An 18,608-nucleotide genomic window follows, 5' to 3' on the forward strand; every position below is an offset into this window, starting at 1 on the left:
CTTTAAAACTGAACAGGCTGCTTGCTTCTGACATTGAAACATGGGCATTATCCATGTATGAAATTCAATCAGCAGTTAATTCTTTTTAGACCTTAAAACAGAACCAAAACCAACAATTACATCCCATGAACATCTGTCAAACTGTATCAGGCACCAAACAACTGTATCAGGCACCAAACATCACTTCGCAGCTATCTCAAACGCATAAACTATAAAATTGGACATATCCAGTGGCTGGCATTCTCTGGTCCAGGACACAGCTAGAGGAAGGCCTAATGAACTGCAGCTTTAGTGAGTGAACTGATCATGTTCAATCAACAGTGCTCAGAAGGAGAATGGGCATAACATGGAGGATTTCAACTTGTGATCCATTTCTGGTATTAAAATGATGCTTCTATATTCCAAGATTCCTATCCATTTGTTACAATTATCCTTGTTAACGTCTGGAATTAATTTGTAAAGTCTATACCTGTAGATAAAGCAGTGCTAATGTCCCATGCAACTATGTGTTAGGCATACGTGCAGGGCTCTAGTCGGGGGGGAGCTCTCAGGTACGGAGCTCCGGTCACGTGGTGAAGCCCCGCCCCCTTCTTTACCCTGCCCTCTGCTTCGATCCTCATTCCGTTTGGGAATGAGGATGAAGCAGGAGGGTAAGTAGCCGGGCCTTCTGACACACTTCCGGTGATGTCAGGGGGTGTGGCCTTCTGTCACTTCCGGTGATGTCAGGGAGCGTGGCATATGCAAATAAGTTATGCTAATGAGTTATGCTAATGAGCTCCGGCAGCTCTTTTTCTACAACAAGACCCCTGCATACGTGTATTCTAGACATGCATACATAGGAAAGGGGGTCCTACTCCTTGAACAGGAACCCGTGTTCACAAACTGGCCTCAGATGCCGAATGTGGAGAAGCTACTTTCTTCCATAGCCTGTGAAGAAATGAATTTTTCCCTGGAAGGTTTGAAAGGAGCCAAACTGCCACTTTGCATTTTCACAGGGTTTTTTCCCCTCTGGGCAGAGAACAGGCAGGAGAAGGAGGAAGTCAGTTCAATGGCTTCCCAGATATACTTCAGCTCACCTTCATACAAATGCTAATAGAACTAGCTGGAGAGATAATGGGTGGGTCAAGCTCTTCCCCTTCTCCTAGCAGGGAACAGAGATGTGGAGGAATGAAATGCTAGAAGGAGTCCAGAAAGGAAATGTGGAGTAACAAATATGATTTAAAAAAAACCCTCCTTGCAGCAGGATGGAGGTCTCTTTTCCTTGGGTGCTGAGACCATGAGAACAGGCAGGACTCCCAACTAAGGAGGCAGCCATCGGCCATGGGGTTGTCCTGGACTGAAGGGAGTGTGATGGACTGCACTTAAAAACCAGGTTCCTAATGCAGCAGAATCAGAGATATGGGAGGTGAAGGGTCCATTTACCATGTCAGATTACACAGGGAAGCCATTGAAATTCATAAACATAAACACAATTTCAACAGGAAAGAAGAGAGTTTAAAAATAAATAGGGCATGGTTTCCTGTCCTGAAAAACACAAAATGCTCCACATCTTACGACAGCACTACAGATAAGATTAGAATTTCAACAGCCAATCCATATGCAAAAGAACCTCCTCAGGAAAGCGCCTCCATTCACATGTCACAGCCTGGGAGACTCCTACAAGATAATGACTCAGCCCTACTCCACCTTCCTGAATAGATATGAATTACCTGCCTACCATTTTTCTTCTCACATAGACACAGAGAGTACTCCATCTTTCTGTATTATACCTCTGAGGATGCCAGTCACAGCTGCTGGCGAAACGTCAGGTACTACAATGCCAAGACCACGGCCATACAGCCCAAAAAAAGACAACAACTAAACTCATGATGTTTTTTGCCTTGCAGAATCACAGCACAAACATTATTCATTACTGTCTGCTTTGTATTGTGAGATTTCTAACACTACAGGGGATTTTGTGGCAAGACAATTTTGTTTCCCTCAAAGATAAAGTTTAAAAGAACTACTGGAAAATATTCCAAATCAAGATCCTGACATTCTGCAGAATTTTATTGTGCAAACTGTTTGTTGGACTGTAGCTTGATCATTCTGTCTATATAAAAGTACCTTATTAAGTATTGGGTTTCAAAACAGCTTTTACTTTGTTCTGCCCTTATTGAATTTTATTCCTTTAATCTAGAGAGAAGGAAGCTTGCATGTTATTTTCTAATGGAGACTGCTCATTTGATATGACACCACTTATTTTACATATCTCAGTTACTAGATCTTCCTTTTTTATAGCAATAAATTATATTTATTAATCACTATAAGACTTCAATTAATTAAAGCACCAGATCAACTAAGAAAAACCAATGAAATCAATAATACGAATAATGAATTTGCCAGTAAGTTAATTACAAATATGCAAAAAATATCAATGGAAAATTTGTTAAATTTATCATAATATGCTCTTAACCACTAGGTCTCCTACAAATATAACTCTCTAATCTTCCACCTGTAAGAACAATCAGCGGAAGGCTGGGTTGATCCCTTGATCACTACTGCTCCCAGCAACTAGTTTAGAGAGTTGAAGAAACTTCACTAACAGTAACTCCAAAGTCCCACTCCCCCCTTCCCCCCCACTCCCAAGAGCCTCAGAAAAAGTATATTTAACGCATCAACAAGTTCGTAAGATTAACAGTTAAAGGGAACATATCATTGCTAACTATAAGGCACAGAAAGACAAGGAAATATCCATTTAAAAATAGTCAATTAGATTCAGTATTATTCAAACCCATTCATTTTACAGACTAATATTCTTTATTTAATAGTAAAACGACTAGGTATAATGATTTGTAGTAACAAAACGTATAATTTTTTTGTAACGTTTGTTTATTAGTTGTTACAAATACATCACTATTGGTCTACATAATATCCATACAATGTGAGTCTATTATTCTACATCACAGTTTATCCACTTATATACTCTCAACCATCTTTTCAAAAACATTTCCTCATCTTTGCCTTGTATTAACATGCTCAGTTTATCCATTTCAGCTAAATTCAGTACTCTATGAGTTAATTCTTCCCTACTGGGAGTTTTCTCTGATTACCAATATTTTGCTAATAAAATTCTAGCAGATGTTAATATCAGTATTATTAATTGCATATCATGAAAATTTATGTCTTCTGGAATTCGATTTAGGTATTACTGTGATAATTGCTTGATTCCATAAGTCTGGAAGTTTGCCCATTTTACTTACTTCATGCAATACTTCTTTTAACGGGAGAATTATCTGGTCTTCAAATGTCTGATAAATTTCTATCAGAAGACCATTTGGACCAGGAGTTTTCTTCTTTTGCTTCTTAATTGCTTCTACAATTTCACAAATCATAATAGGATCATTTAGGATTTGCTTCTGACTTTCATTAAATTTATGTTTATTTCTATTTAGAACGTACTTCTTAACTCAGATCTTCCTTCTTTTGTTGGTATAAATTTTTATAAAGATTTTTGACAACATTTTTCAAGTCTTGTTCTATTTTCCCTCATTTTTTCATTTTTTAGAGCTATAATTGTCTTTCTCTCTCTTTCTTTATTAATCTGGTAAAATAGCCATCACATAGTTTTATTGGCATTTTCGAAATAGTATAATTTGGTGTATTCTATATTTTTGGCTATTTCTTGAGTCAGGATTAAATTCATCTTGTGTTGTAGTAGCTTCACTTTGGTTTTTATTTCTTCATTAGTTTAATTTTATCTTCTTTCAATTTTATCTGTTTAGTTAATTGTTTATATACTTTCTTCTTTTGTTTCTTTTTCCACGCATCTTGATTGATAAACCATCCTCTAATATATGCCTTAAATATGTCCCATACTGTATGTATTGATATCTGGTTGCATATTTCTTTTAAAAAATTCTTGTATTTCTATTTTAGTTTCTTTATAAATTTTTATCTCTAAGTAAGCCTGTATTCATTTTCCATCTACTTTTCTTTTGTATATCTTTAAATGTAAGCAGTAAAGGGTTGTGGTCCATGAATGTATTAGGCAGTATCTCAGCTTCTATTAAATTGGTTAGCATAGTTAGAGATGTCCAAGCCATGTCTATTCTTGACCAGGAATTGTGTCTTGCAGAGTACAATGTATAATCTTTCTTATTTGTATTTCTGGTTCTCCAAGTGTCTATCAGGCTATATTCTTCTGCAATTTGCAAGAAGGTTTTTTGTTAAAGCCATTCCAGATCTTCTGATATTGTTTGGATTTTTGCTATCCATTTCCCTATCAAAAACAGCATTATAATCGCCTATGATACATACTTTGTTACAATCTTTCATTGATAACACTTTTCTTACTTGTTTAAAGAAGTTACCTTGATTTTGATTTGGCGCATATATATTTATAATTAGAGATTCTACTCCTTGTCTAGTTATGACAATTTATTTATTTATTTATTTATTTATTATTTTAATTTATAGCCCACCCTCCCCGCAAGCGGGCTCAGGGCAGCTCACAAATAGGACGTAAGCCAATACATAAAAACAAATTAAAACCACATAAAACAATCTATACAATATTACAACATTATAAACTGCTCTAGATGTTTTGGAACAATCTTCAGTAAAAAGATGGCATCTTGATGGTACTCCCAAATCAGTGGTGTCAGTTCCACACGGCGCTGTCGTTCTCTCCTCCCAAGGCCAGTTGATAATGATGGTAAAGTAGTGGTGGCTCCTAATCAAAAGCCTGGCGGAAGAGCTCCGTCTTACAGGCCCTGTGGAACTGCGCAAGGTCCCGCAGGGCCCGGGTCTCTTCCGAGAGCTCATTCCACCAGGTAGGAGCTGCCACCGAAAAAGCCCTGGCCCTGGTTGCAGCCAGCCTGGCCTCCTTGGGGCCTGGGGACACCAGGAGATGTTGCGTCCCTGACCGTAGTGCCCGTAGGGGAACATATGGGGAAAGGCAGTTCCTTAGGTATGTCGGACCCCGGCCATATAGGGCGTTAAAGGTAAGAACCAGGACTTTGAAGCGAATCTGGTACGCTATTGGCAGCCAGTGCAGTGCTTTCAGCACAGGCCGGATGTGGTCCCGGCCAGGGAGACCCATCAGCAGCCTGGCCGCAGCATTCTGCACTAGCTGCAGGGACCAAAAAATGAACTGAGTGGTGAAGGGAGGAAAATCAAGGCAGAATGACAAAGAAAACCCAATGGACATGCACAGTGAAAGCGAGGGAAAACACCTGTGCATAATAGGGCTTTGTCACAGGGAAAAGATTCGCTTCAATTAGAGGCTGTTAAGATTGGGGGGGGGGGGGAACAGAGAACCCAAAGTCTACTAAAGAGTCTAGAAAAGAAACCCTGAGGCTTTTGGCTTTCTTTTGAACAGTTCAGGAAAGTGCCATAAGGCTCTGGAGCTCACACAAGTCAGACAGATTACTGCAGTCCTAGTATTAAGATGTTATTTGATGGAAGAAGGCATGTTTTCTCTTGCCTGACAGGTGGACACACAGAGTGAATTTACTGAGTGGCAACTTCCCACAATGTGCATGCTATGCTTGTGGTGAGTGAGCCATCTGTTCGTTTCATGCCAAGTAGTGAAAAGCTATAGGAGCACGGCAGCCCCTTCCCCTGTGGCACAGCCCAATGCAACTGCAGGTGGCTGTGGCCCTTCCTGTGTGCTTCCACTATTTACATATTGCAGTTGTGTGGGATTGCAGCTAGCCAGGAGAAGCAGCCCCTGTGCTAGCGTGGGTGCACATGAAAGGGGACTTCGTCTTCTCTGCTTCCCTGGATTAGATGAACAAGTATCTTAAGATAATTTTCACCACTTGGCAGGACAATCACGCAGAAGCAAAAGTCAAGAAAAAGCCCAAATAGGTTATAAACAATTAGCTGACTATAAGAAGTTGACCATTCCAATCAGTTATTTTCTTAATGGCTTGTCTTTTAATATTGTGATTTTAATAGTAAGCCACCTTGAGCTGGACTTTGAAGCAGCAAAGAAATATCCTAAACAAATAATTAAATACACCCAATTGATTGTTTATAATATATTTAGGCTCTGCTTCAACTTTTATTTCAATTTTGTTTTGGGATGTTTGAAAGCACCCTTCCCCCTTTTTTGTTTGCTTTTAGGAAATAATGATGACCAGCTTATCAATTATCACGTGCAAACTGCTGTAGACAACTATTTCCTTCAAGAACAGCCACCAGGAAAGTGATTGGAGAATAATAGGATAATCTCAGCAAAAAGAGGTTATAGTTCATTCATTTCACAAGGCCCACACTGTAACTACAATTTTAATTCTTAGAAGAACATCATGTGTAGTATGTATTGTATATTTGTGAAAATAAAAATATTTTTGTATATTGAATTGGATGCAGCAATCCATCAATGGACAGCAACTGATGGTTGTAGCTCTTCCCCCAGCAGTCCTTTCTGGCCACAGAAAAGTTGATTTCAAGGGTCGTGGAACCCATGGGAGGTTGCTCGTCTGCAGTGAGGGCAAAGGGAATGAAACCACTCTTCACTGGCTATTACTCTCTGCATGTTCTGTGACCCTAAGAATCAACTTTGGGGCAGCTGGGACCGCTGGGGAGAAGGGGAAAGTCCCACAATCCTTGTGTGAGTGGATCACGGGATCCAACCCACAATGATGCGGGCAATATGAAATGAATTATAATCTCTATGCTGTTTGCTTGTCTGTATTACTATGTTAGTTGTGACACAGCATCTTTATGCTCTGTCTGATCTTTGCACTGTGTTGAAGCTGTCGGGGGTGTGTGTGAAATATTTTGTGCCAGAATATACTTATTTAAAAAGAAATGCTGTGGCAAAGGACAAACTACACTTGATACTGATTCTACCACTGCAGATGTCAACACTGTGATAGAACTCATGTGCAGTGTAGATTTCACACTGAGGTACAAATTGTGGCCCAAAGCATATCATACAGAATAGCTGTGTATCAAATATGCAACTTAAAATAATGGATTTGATTTAATACTGATAACAAATGAAGGTGGCAACCACTAAGCAATGCAAAATGGCCAGCCTCTGTAATTCAATCCTTCTGTACTTTCTATGTTGCAAAGAAGAATGTTATATGCTATGTACATAGATTCATGTGCATAACTGAAGAAGCTTGTGTGCACACAAAAGCTTTTTCCCACAATAAAACTTTGTTGGTCTTAAAGGTGCCACTGGACTCACACTTTGTTCATATGTTATGTACAAGTTGCTACAGTTGATTTCTGTGTCTGCCTTTTTTCCTTCTCACCTTATAAATTACTAACAGTAAAGCCCGTTGTGGAAATAAATACAACGAGATCTAGAAAGAGGCTCTGGGGGAGTGCTCTGGCTTTGGGCAAACAGTGTCATTTTGCTGTGGTGACCTCAGCAGGGTATAATGGCAGAGTCCACTGTTTTCTCCAGAGGAACTGATCTCTGCTCCCTGAAGAGCAGTTGTAATTTTGAGTGATCTGTAGCCCTCACCTGGAAATTGGCAACAATTGTTACCCAGGACGAAATGGCTGGTTTGGAGGGTGGAGTCTATGGCATCCTACCTGTCTGATGTCCCACCCCTCCGCAAACCCCACCCTCTCCAGGCTCCACCCCTCAAATCCCCAGGAATTTGCCAGCCTGGAGTTGGCAACCCCATCTCCTTCGCAGCTAAACATCAACCTACCATTTTCTGCCCCTTTGACTTCAGCTGACTTCCGCCCTCCCTTCTGCAGAGCAATTGTAATTTTGAGTGGTCTCCAGCCCTCACCTGGAGATTGGCAACAATGGTTCCCCATGAGGGACTGAGTGGTTTGGAGGGTGGAGTCTATGGCATTGTACCTGTCTGAGGTCCCACCCCTCCTCAAACCTCACCCTCTTCAGGCTCCATCCCTCAAATCTCCAGGAATTTGCCATCGGGAGTTGGCAACCCTATCAGGATTGGCCCCAATATGTTTTCTCCCAAAGGGCAAAGTAGGTGACTGGACCAAACATAGTTGCCTACCAACAGGCACTGAGGGGAAAGTAGGGTTGCCAGCTATAAGGAGGGAAATACCGGGAGTTTTGGGGGGTGGATTCTGTAGAGGGCAGCATGGGGGGGGGCGGAAGGACTCAGCAGGTATAATGTCATAGGGTCTACCCTCCAAAGCAGCCATTTTCTCCAGGGGAAACTGATCTCTGTCATCTGGAGATCAATTGTAGCAGTGGGAGATCTCCAGGTCCCACCTGGAGATTGGCAACCCTAGGGGAAAGTCAGCTGCACAGCAGGGGGTTGAAGAGAATGGTTTGATGGGTGCTGGGCCAAGATTGGCAACAATAGTTCCCCAGGAGCAAATAGCTGGGTTGGAGGGTGGAGTCTATGGCACTGTAACCTGTCTGATGTCCCCCTCTCCGGCCTCCACTCCTCAAATCTCCAGGATTTTCCATACCTAAAGCTGGCAACTTTATCTCCTCCCCTCTCAGTAGCCTCTTATTTTGCCTTAAATTGGTTTTGATGCCAGCAGAGTGAGAAAATGCCAGAGGCTCTGGGTGGGTGCCTCATCGTAAATGCACCAAACAATTCCTAAAGATTTGCCAAAACACTACTCTGTCGACAAATTGCAGCACTTTGAATTAGCACCAGAGCTTTAAGAGCTCTCCAGCTGTCACCTGGAGACTGGCAACAGCTTGTTTGGAGGGTGGGGAGTATGGCATTGTATCTGTCTGAGGTCCTCCTCTTTCTCTTCCTCCTCCTCCTCCTCAGACCCCACCCTCAGCAGGGCGGGGGGGGGGGAGTATGAGGTGTGGAATGGAGTGAAGTCCAATCAGCTTTCATATGCAAAAGACCTTGAAGGTTCCATATGCAACTGACATTCCAACTGCCTTGCGGGGAGGGGGGTGAGTTTGAGGTGTGGAATGCAGTGAAGTCCAATCAGCTTCCATATGCAAAAGACCTTGAAACGCTGGGCGGGACTGCACAAAGCAGCCAGTCAACCCCGCCAGCGTCTTCTGAGTGGCAGTTCTTCCGGCCTAACACTAAAGGCGGGCATTTTAGAATGTTCATATAGAATGTTCTTACTCAATTATATATAAGGAGAGATGCTTTTTTCTTTTGCTCTGTTTTTCTCCTCTGTCGCATTTTTTTTTTAGCATGCCTCCTGCTTTTGCTAGAGCCCCATTCGGGAACACCCTGTTCCCACCCCTCCAGTCCACACAGCACAGTCTTTAGATCCGGTACTATAAACTTGGAGTCTCCTTTCGGTACATTCCTGTGACCAGTATTTCCTTGTTTCCACACTGTTTCATATGCTAGCTTGAACTCTGTGATTTAATGTCAGTTTCGGTAGAAGTCTTGGCAAGCAGTTTCGAAAACCAACTCATATCAATCAACTTGCTAGAATAAAGCTTGGCTTTGTGACCACTGTGCCCTTGGGGTGGTGCATTTTCTTCTTTGCATGTATTGTCTTCTATCGCTAGGTGAACTGACTAGGCTCCTTGATGATGACTTCCAGAGGAAAGATGCCAAACCACACAAAAGAGAAAGAACTCGGAGGTTCCCCTCTTTCTTCCTGTTATCTTACATGGGATGAGATGTCTTGGTGGCAAGATCAGCAGTTGCTACAGGGGGAGATACTTTGCCAACTAATTGCACAAGAGCAATGATGGGGGGGGGGCTCACCGCAGCTCAGCCAGAAGCCAAACACTCACATCACATTCTTGCTCTCCTCATGTGCCAGTGCTGCTGCTCCCTTTCTTCCTGAGGTACAAGATGTAATAAAAGGTGCAGAGCATATATTTCCTAGGTTACCATTTTAATCTACCATCCATTGGTGCATAGGCAAGTCAGGAGTCCAATACCTTCTGGACTTTCAGTCTGAAAATCTTTGTGCTGCAGATCACGGTATGCCAAGAATGTTGATGGCAAGCTAAGCTGTGAATCACTGCTGTGATCCTGAGATCAATTTAAGGACAATGGTTGCATGGTCATTACAAGAAGGCTGGTCGGAAGCTGTACTATGTGATCCAAGGTATTTATGCCTAGATTTCTTGCCGTGTCAAAGACGGTGTTAATACCCCTTGGACCATGTGCATGCCAACTACCATCTTTCCTACCATACAAGGCTGAAACTGGTCTCTGGAAGCTTCCCTGAGAGGAGAGTATGAGGTACCTCACAAATCCCTCACTGCCTCCCCCACCTAAAAGGAACCTCCAGGAATAGCCTGGAAAAATGCTGTATGTGTATTGTCTGGAATTCTTATTCCCTGATGTTATCCTCCTCCTAATCCCTGGCTCAGATTCTCTAGGGACAACAAGATACATTGTGTTCTTTGCAAAATTTCACATCTGGGTGGCAGCTTTATCTCCCTGAGTGACACTTTTATGCTGGGATAGTCTCTTTCTCTCTTGCTTCCTGTTCCCTTCTCTCTTGTGCCCACTTATTCTTCTGACAATGTGATTCTATAATTATAGCTATGGACATTTTATTGAGGTGGAAAAGGTCTCTGGAAACCAAAGGCAAGAACCTTTTGGTCTGACATTTTGGAATGCTGATTTATCTCATTGTTTGTTTGTGTTTTATAGGCCATCGTATACAAAGCAGATAATTTCCACCATAGCCAGGCAGATTTATTTTTTCTGAGTGTGGAGATGTGGCATTTAACTCTTAGAGATGCTGAGTTTTGCCTTTTAGAAAGTCCAGTATCAGTGACTTGAAAGGCACTTTCCCATGCTGCAATGGAACATCTGGACAAACGAAGAAGAAGAGATTGGATTTGTACCCCGCCCTTCACCCTTGAGTCTCAGAGCAGCTTACAATCTCCTTTCCCTTCCCCTCCCCAAAACAGACACCCTGTGAGGTAGGTGGGGCTGAGAGAGTTCTTTCGAGAACTGCTCTTAAGAGAACAGCCCTGACAGAACTTGTGACCAACGCAAGGTCATGCCAGCAGCTGCATGTGATGGAGTGGGGAATCAAACCCGGTTCTCCCAGATTAGAGTCCACACTCTTAATCACTACACCAAACTGGCTACATGGATGGGACAAGTGATACAGTCCTTTCTCATGGCAGTTTCAATCTTATTAAGGCCGTGTAATTTTTAGATGGGAAAGGACCACATAATTTGCTCTTCACCTGTGATATCTTCATGGAGGTGTTTCCAGGAAGGAATATGAAAGCACCACAATATCTCCAGTAATACTTGAATAAATTCTTTGTAGTCCATGTAAACCCAAAATTTAATCAATAATGCCTTATTGTAGATAAAAGTGCTGGCACATGAGAAAAGGACAGACTAAAAACATTTCTTTGCCCTGCGTGCCATGATTCACTTTGTGCCACTTCGAGAGCCAGTTTGGTGTAGTGGTTAAGTGTGCGGACTCTAATCTGGGAGAACCGGGTTTGATTCCCCACTCCTCCACTTGCACCTGCTGGATGACCTTGGGCAAGCCATAATTCTAGCACAGCTGTTCTTGAAAAAGAGCAGTTTCTGTCAGAGCTCTCTCAGCCCCACCTACCCTCACAGGGTGTCTGTTGTGGGGAGGGGAAGGGAAAGGAGCTTCTAAGCCGCTCTGAGACTCCTTTGGGTAGTGAAGGGTGGGGTATAAATCCAATCTCTTCTTCTTCACTGTTAAATACCGGGTTCTAGACGCATTGCAGTGATCAGCTCTATTCAGTGATTTCAGCAAAACTACAAGACAAGACTCCAGAGCCTCAGCTCTGTTAAATAGCATGCAATGGCCACACCCAAACACACCCCACTCCTAGTGATAGGCTATCTACATAATATTGCTACTTGATTGGTTTATTGACTGGTTGGCTATTGTTCTTCTGCTCCAAACTCAGCCAGTCTCTGGGGTGATTCAATCAGGATGATTCAATCCCAATATATAACAGCCACTTTGTGCCAAGGCTCCCGTATACTTCTGGCATCTCAGCATCTCAAAGCTTCTATGTTCATCCTAGTGCCTGTTTTCCACTGCATATAGTTTGGCGTAAAGAGTAGTCATAGCTCTGCAGCTATGTATGAAAGCCATTGTCCTCCCATGGCATCTGCTCAGATACCCTCAGACTCATCCACATATTTGTTTTCCCAAGTCCGTATAATAAACAAACCAACCTGGGTGTAAAATGCAGTTCACGTGCACTTTTGCCTGGAGAACTTTCATGACTGGGTTTTCCTGATTCCTCTGGAGTTAAGTAACACTGTTAAATAATATCCAAAAAGGATGTTTGCTCTGAGAACAGGTTAGCACAACTATTTTCTAGCTCAGCTATAAGGTGGAATAGTTCTCAGTGATCAGTCCCTGAATAGTCTGTGAACGGTCCTGAAAAAAGTCTTCTCTTTTTAGACCCAGTTGCACAGAGGTGAACATAAGAACATAAGAGCCCTGCTGGATCAGACCAGTCATCCATCTGGTCCAGCATCCTGTCTCACATAGTGTCTATCCAGTTCCTCTGGAGGGCCAACAACAGGACATAGAGGCTGAGACCTTCCCCTGATGTTACCTCCTGGCTCTGGTATTCAGAGATTTAATGCCTCTGAACATGGAGGTTCCCCTCAGTCATCATGGGTAGTAGTCACTGATAGACCTATCTTCCATGAATCTATCTCATTACATTTTAAAGCTGTCAATTCCTGTGGCCATCACTACATTCTCTGGCAGCGAATTCCACATTTTAATCACTCTCTGTGTAAAGAAGTATTTCCTTTTGTCCGTCCTGAATCTACTGCCCATCAGCTTCATTGGATACCTTCTAGTATTTTGGAAGAGGGAGAAAAATTTCTCATTGTCAACTGTTTCATGCATAATTTTATAAACCTCTACCATGTCCCCTCTTAGTCATCTCTTTTCTTAAATGAAAAGTCCCAGACTCTTCAACCTTTCCTCATAGGGAAGGTGCTCCAGCCCCCTTATCATTTCGGTTGCCCTCCACTGTACTTTTTCCAGCTCTGCAATGTCTTTTTTGAGATACGGGGACTAGAACTGTATATAGTGTTCCAAAAGAAGCCGAAATGAGGTGGAAGAAATATACTGTACAACTACCCCAGTCTTTCTAGGGGGGTGATTTAGAGTAGGTACAAAGAAAAAGCAAATAACTCACAGAGTTTCCAGGCTGTGGAGTCCTTCAAAGCCTTGTGTTCCCAGGCTCTGGATCTGGTTATTATGCAGGTGTCTGCAGAGGGGGAAAAAGAGCAATGCTTAAATTCTGAATATCAATGAACTCAGGTTTTTTTCTACTTGGTTGCCTAGAGAGGCACTGCAAGCTGAATGCTGCCAAGGCCAACCTACCCCAAGACAACTGTCCATGAAGTTCCAAAGAGATAATGTCAACTGAATGTAATCAGAATAACTTAGAGATTCATGGAAGGGACCAAACCCAGTTGTTGTGCTTTGTAAGGGGTGGCCCCAGTTACAACACTCTGTTTGATCACAACCATCTTGCTCCTGTCATTTGAACCACTAAACGGCACTGGTTCTAACTAGGCTTCCACCATCTCCCTATATTCCTTCTTTACAGGCATGCTGCAGGAAGTGTGAAAGAAACCAGCATTATGTGAAAGTTCTTCCTGTGTCGTGCAAAGGCTACCCTACTGGACCACCTTAAAATCAGTGCAGAATATAAAATGGATAGGATAGTTGTCAGAAATGGTTTCAAAGGGTAGATGTGTTGGTCTCAAGTAGAAGAGTCCAATTCAAGTCCAATAGCACCTTAGAGACGAGCAAGATTTTTTGGGGTATGAGCTTTTGAGAGTTAAAAGTTCCCCCCGTCAGACAGAAATGAGTTTACCAGATAAGACTCCTGGGTATGTTTGTGTCATATCACAGTTCCATGCATTACTTGATTTTATGTAGTTTGAGTTGTATGTACATTGTTTTACATTCTAATCCTATGTATACTCCCTCTCTCAGGGCTGCTTCTTTCATTCATAGTAGTGATATGCAAAGGATCAGCAGCCCTGTCTCTGATTTACATTTGTATAAGCAAAGCCTCCAGACTTACCTGGGGCCCCCTTTGTGGACCAGCAGAGGGAGGCAGGGAAGGCAATTCATTGGCCTTCCGGCCGTCTGTAACCAGCAGTATAGCTGAGCAGCCAGGCAACAGTTCGGGAGGGCTCTGTAGCTGTATGGGCTCTTGATTGCCCCTTCTCCGAGCCTGGTCAATCAGGTATGACCTGATGTAGCTGGGAGGTGGGCTGGGATCAAGTTAGCAGAACTGAGAGAGGGAGTTTTCCCTCTGGTCCACCTAGCCTGACTCTGAAGGGCCCTGCTGTGCTGCCAGATTCAGTTGGCCTTGTGGCTTTTCCTAGCCAACCTGCATGTTATCACAGTGTTACAGTTGTGCTGCGCTGACTTGTTTTCACACTGTAACAGCATATTACCATTTTCTTTCCCTTGTCACAACTGCATTCTGGTGGTATCAGCTTGGGGCCAGATCCATTTTCGGGGGAAATATGGCCTGCATGCCCATCTTCCCCACCTTTGGGGATCCCCTTAAGGGATTTTGTGGTGAGGGCTTGCAGGGGACATGCCCAGCTAGGAGGCTGTTGAGACACCCTCACTATCAAGTAACAGAAGGAACCATGCAGTTGCCTGTGTCCATGTGGCATCCCGCATCCTGCCACCCCACGGTGTCCCCCAGCAGGAAGGCTGAGGCATGGCACGTTCATCGGCCAGCAGGCAGGTCAGCCGATGCCAGAATCTGCTACCCCATGCTGCACCAAGGCTCTGCCCGGCTGTAACCAATAAAGTTGTGACCATTTTACTTCAACAAGGTGTCATCTGATTCTTGCATGTACAGTGGTTTTGCCTCACCTCCTGCCTGCCCCTTAGGTGTAGGGACCACAAATCCTTCTCAGATACTCCAGTATCTTAGGAGTTAATTGTGGGTGTACTTATAAGTATGAAAAGGGTAACTTGAGAATTACTACTCACTCTTCCTACAGAAGGGTCCTTGAGATTTCAACTATTACATTCACTGATTTTTGTTCAATAAAAGTGATTGTGTCCACTGTTATTTGTCTTCTGCACCATTAGAATCTGGAGGCCAAACTAGGCATGACGGTGTCCTCATGGCTGACATGAGGATGCCATCACCATTTTAAAGTGATTTAAAAATGCTGTGAGGACAGTAGCAATGTTAACCCCCCCCCATTTTCCAGCTGGGGGAGCAGCTATTTTGGCACTTGATGGGCTCCCAATTGCCCATTTGCCACTTGATAAGGGGGGAACAATTGCTACTCAGCTTGCTGCAGGCTTGATCAGGATCAGGCTCTCGTGGCATTTTAAAATCACTTTAAAATAACAGTGGCATTCCCATGGCAGCCATGAGGACACCACCACATGTAGTTTGGCCCTGGAAGACTCAGGTTCCTGTCTCTGCCATGGAAGCTTGCTGGGTGACCTTGGGCCAATCACACAATCTCAACTCAGAGCAGGAAATCTCAATATCTTCTGTAATGGCTAATTCCACTTTATGATAGCAGTGCAAGACAGGAGTATATTACTGAGGCTACTCTAGATTTTAGTGGAACTAGTGCCAATCATTTCATACTTCCACCTTGATGATGAAGAACGTAAAAACCCAGTTTATAAATCTGTTAAGATTAAGATGCATTTCAGAGCCCCAGCATGGCCTCTTCTGATACTCTCCAGAAATATTGTGACAAGAAGCATGAGTTATTTCATCTCCCCATGCTTCTTGTCACTTGGAAATGGAGAAAATAGACATTTTTCTCTTTCAGACATGTCAAGGAACCACAGAGAAGAGGAAGCATGGGAAGCATCTTTCCTCTTTTGCTGCTTCTGGAGAACATCCCATATAGACCTGGGACACTCACTTTATCACACATACCATGTGAGAAAAGAAGCGTCCAGAGGTGATAGAATTATTCATAGTCAGTATATCCCTTTCAGTGGAATACAAGCAATCCTAACCCTATTACTTTGCTTGTTGGATGCCCCATCCTGTTGACTGAATCGACTTCCACTGAATAATCCACCTTGAGTCTCAGTGAGAAAGGCAGACTATAAACGTAAATAAAAATAAATAAATGTAATTCAGTAAGAAATTACTTTGGCCGTGTCATACTGCCCAAATGCAACCCCCAGGGAGATTCCAGCCACCTTCAATGGCACTTCAGTTATGTGTGCTTGGTCTGAACAAGTGTCAGTTGTTGTTTTTTAAATCCCATTCCACCTGGTCTCAAATACTGGAAGTTTAGCAGATAGCACACAACTTCAAATGCCAAATGTTCCATGGTAAAGGCAGCTTGGATTTATGAGGAAGAGAGTAAACAGGCTCTCTGTGGTAGTTAAATAGAACCCTGTGACATTCCTGAAAGTTCCTGAGGAGCACTTAAAGATTTTGCTCTCTTTTTTTGCAGAAAAAAATTTACTGCCTACCCCTCTAAGGTAAGCGGGGGATAGAAAGAAACAGCTGCTTGAGAGAAAACTTGAATCCACTCAAAGGAGAAGATCAATTTCATTCAAGATCTAAATTGGGAGACTAGAGCCTTAAAAAGTTGTTCCACACTGTAGAAAAGCAATACACTCCAAATCCAGATGGTTTCCTCTATCAAATTTTATAGGGCATTTCCAGTTCATACTGCCCTGACATCACCTTGGACCTTAACACAAAAATAACACCTGCAGAGTTCCTCTGAATGCTGGATACCAGATTTGGCAATACAGAATTCAAATATATTATAACTAGTCTCACTAGATATTGCCATATGTGGGAAATGTCAAAGACAGTAATACAAGCAACTGAAATAACTTTGATTCACCTTTTCAGACTTTGATTCATTAGCAACTCGGACGGATCAGAATTAAGCACAGGAACAATGCATACAGCAGACATAACACTGGAATGCTACAGATTTCCATCTGTGTAACACATCCATTCTGGAGTCATGCCTCAGTTCCCAAGTACTGATCTGTAGATTATTACAGAAGAGACTTTTCATACTCTTCATACTTTACTTTGTCCTAAGGCTGGAGACCACCTCTGGGATGTACACCTGAGGGCATTTGTGCATGTTAGCAAACCTGACAGCAATATCATAAGGAGTTTAGACTCTGTCAAGAGGCTAAACTAACAGAGTCACTCAAAGCAGAATGGTCACTGCTGAAACACCAGACTAAGATGCATCCACCCACTTCAGGGATCCACAGCCACATCAGCAGAAGAGAACTGACAGTTCCCATGGTGATGGGGGCAGAGGAAGCCTTGAAAGGTAGCAGCAGCAGCAGCAGCATTATTTATTTATTTATTTATTTATTTATTTATTTATTTATTTAGATTTATAACCCGCCCTCCCTGCCAAGGCAGGCTCAGGGTAGTTTACATTAAAAGTTAAGAACAGGTTAAAAACAGGTTAAAATTATTAAAACATTTATAAAGTGCTATATATAGATATTATATATATGATGGTGAAACAGTTTTTAAATAATAACTGTAGCAGGTATCCAATCAGCAGTGTTTGTAAGACTACTGACCAGGGCCCATAGTATATTGAATACAGGCATGGCACCCATGGCCATGATGGATTCCAGGGTAAGGCTCTTGAATCTTTCTTAAAGTATGAAATGCGGCTCCTCAGTCGAATGCCTGGTGGGAGAGCTCCATCTTGCAGGCCCTGTGGAATTGTAGTGAAAGGTGAAACTGGCAGAGGATCTTTTGTAGACAATGGCCTTTTGTAGACAAAGCCGAAGAGCCAGCGCTGTCCAAAGACGTTTCCGTGGTCATGTGGCCGGCATGAATAAACACCAAGGCGCACAGAACGCTGTTACCTTCCCACTGAAGTGGTACCTATTTATCTACTTGCAATGTCTTGCTTTCGAACTGCTAGGTTGGCAGGAGCTGGAACCAGAGACGGGAGCTCACTCCATCATGTGGCAACTCGGGTCTCGAACTGCTGAACTACCAACCTTCCACAGCCTGCAGTTCAGCGTCTTAACCACTTGATCCACCACAGCTCACATAACAATTAACATGAACTGACCAATCCATAAATTGTATATGTCATGCTTCTTCAGTGTCATAACTCTTAAAGATGTAGTAGTGTTGCATAAAAAGAGTTTTTTGGAACTATACTGCTATTTTATAAGTATTCTAATATGGGAAACCAAGTTGCATAAAATACATTTTGTTTTTTCACTGTGTTTCCCATTGTTGTATTTTTTGTAACACAACTATATACAAAGCATTCCCATAGTTTATTCTGCCAACAGTAAAGGGATGGAGCTTCTTTCTTTTTCCAGTATTGAGCTATAGAAATTCTGGCCATTGCAATTAATATTGCTACTTGTGTTTTTTTGCTTTTCCTATTGATGGGTATTAAACCTAGTTCCATTACTACTGACTCCAAAGATTCAGGTAAATTAATCCCAGTTATAACAGTAATTTGAGCCAAGATTTGTTTCCAAAAGGCCTGAATAAGTGGACAGTGCCACCAGCAATGTGCAAAATCCCCCAACTGCCCACATTTTTTCCAGCATTTAGCTGGTATTTTTGGGTTTATTTTATGGAGGACAGATGGGGTGGCATACCACCTGTGGAGAACTTTGAAGGTATTGAATCTAATATTGAAGACTTGTGAAGTGTTATTAGGTAGTGACCAGATTGTTTGCCAAGTTTCCATTGGATATGA

The 18,608-nt window shown here is 42.5% G+C and overlaps 1 protein-coding gene across 1 annotated transcript in view; it reads right to left on the reverse strand.

Annotated features, from left to right (window-relative positions):
- The window catches only part of LGR6 (leucine-rich repeat containing G protein-coupled receptor 6), a 169,877-nt gene that overhangs the window by 27,372 nt on the left and 123,897 nt on the right, over nt 1–18,608 (reverse strand). The window contains exon 6 of the mRNA XM_015415603.1: nt 13,058–13,129. Coding sequence (XP_015271089.1) covers nt 13,058–13,129 — 72 coding nt within the window. The remainder of the gene's footprint in view (nt 1–13,057; nt 13,130–18,608) is intronic.

Source organism: Gekko japonicus, unplaced genomic scaffold (genome assembly GCF_001447785.1).
Source record: "Gekko japonicus isolate JY-2015 unplaced genomic scaffold, Gekko_japonicus_V1.1 scaffold2640, whole genome shotgun sequence".
NCBI classification, from domain to species: Eukaryota; Metazoa; Chordata; class Lepidosauria; order Squamata; family Gekkonidae; genus Gekko; species Gekko japonicus.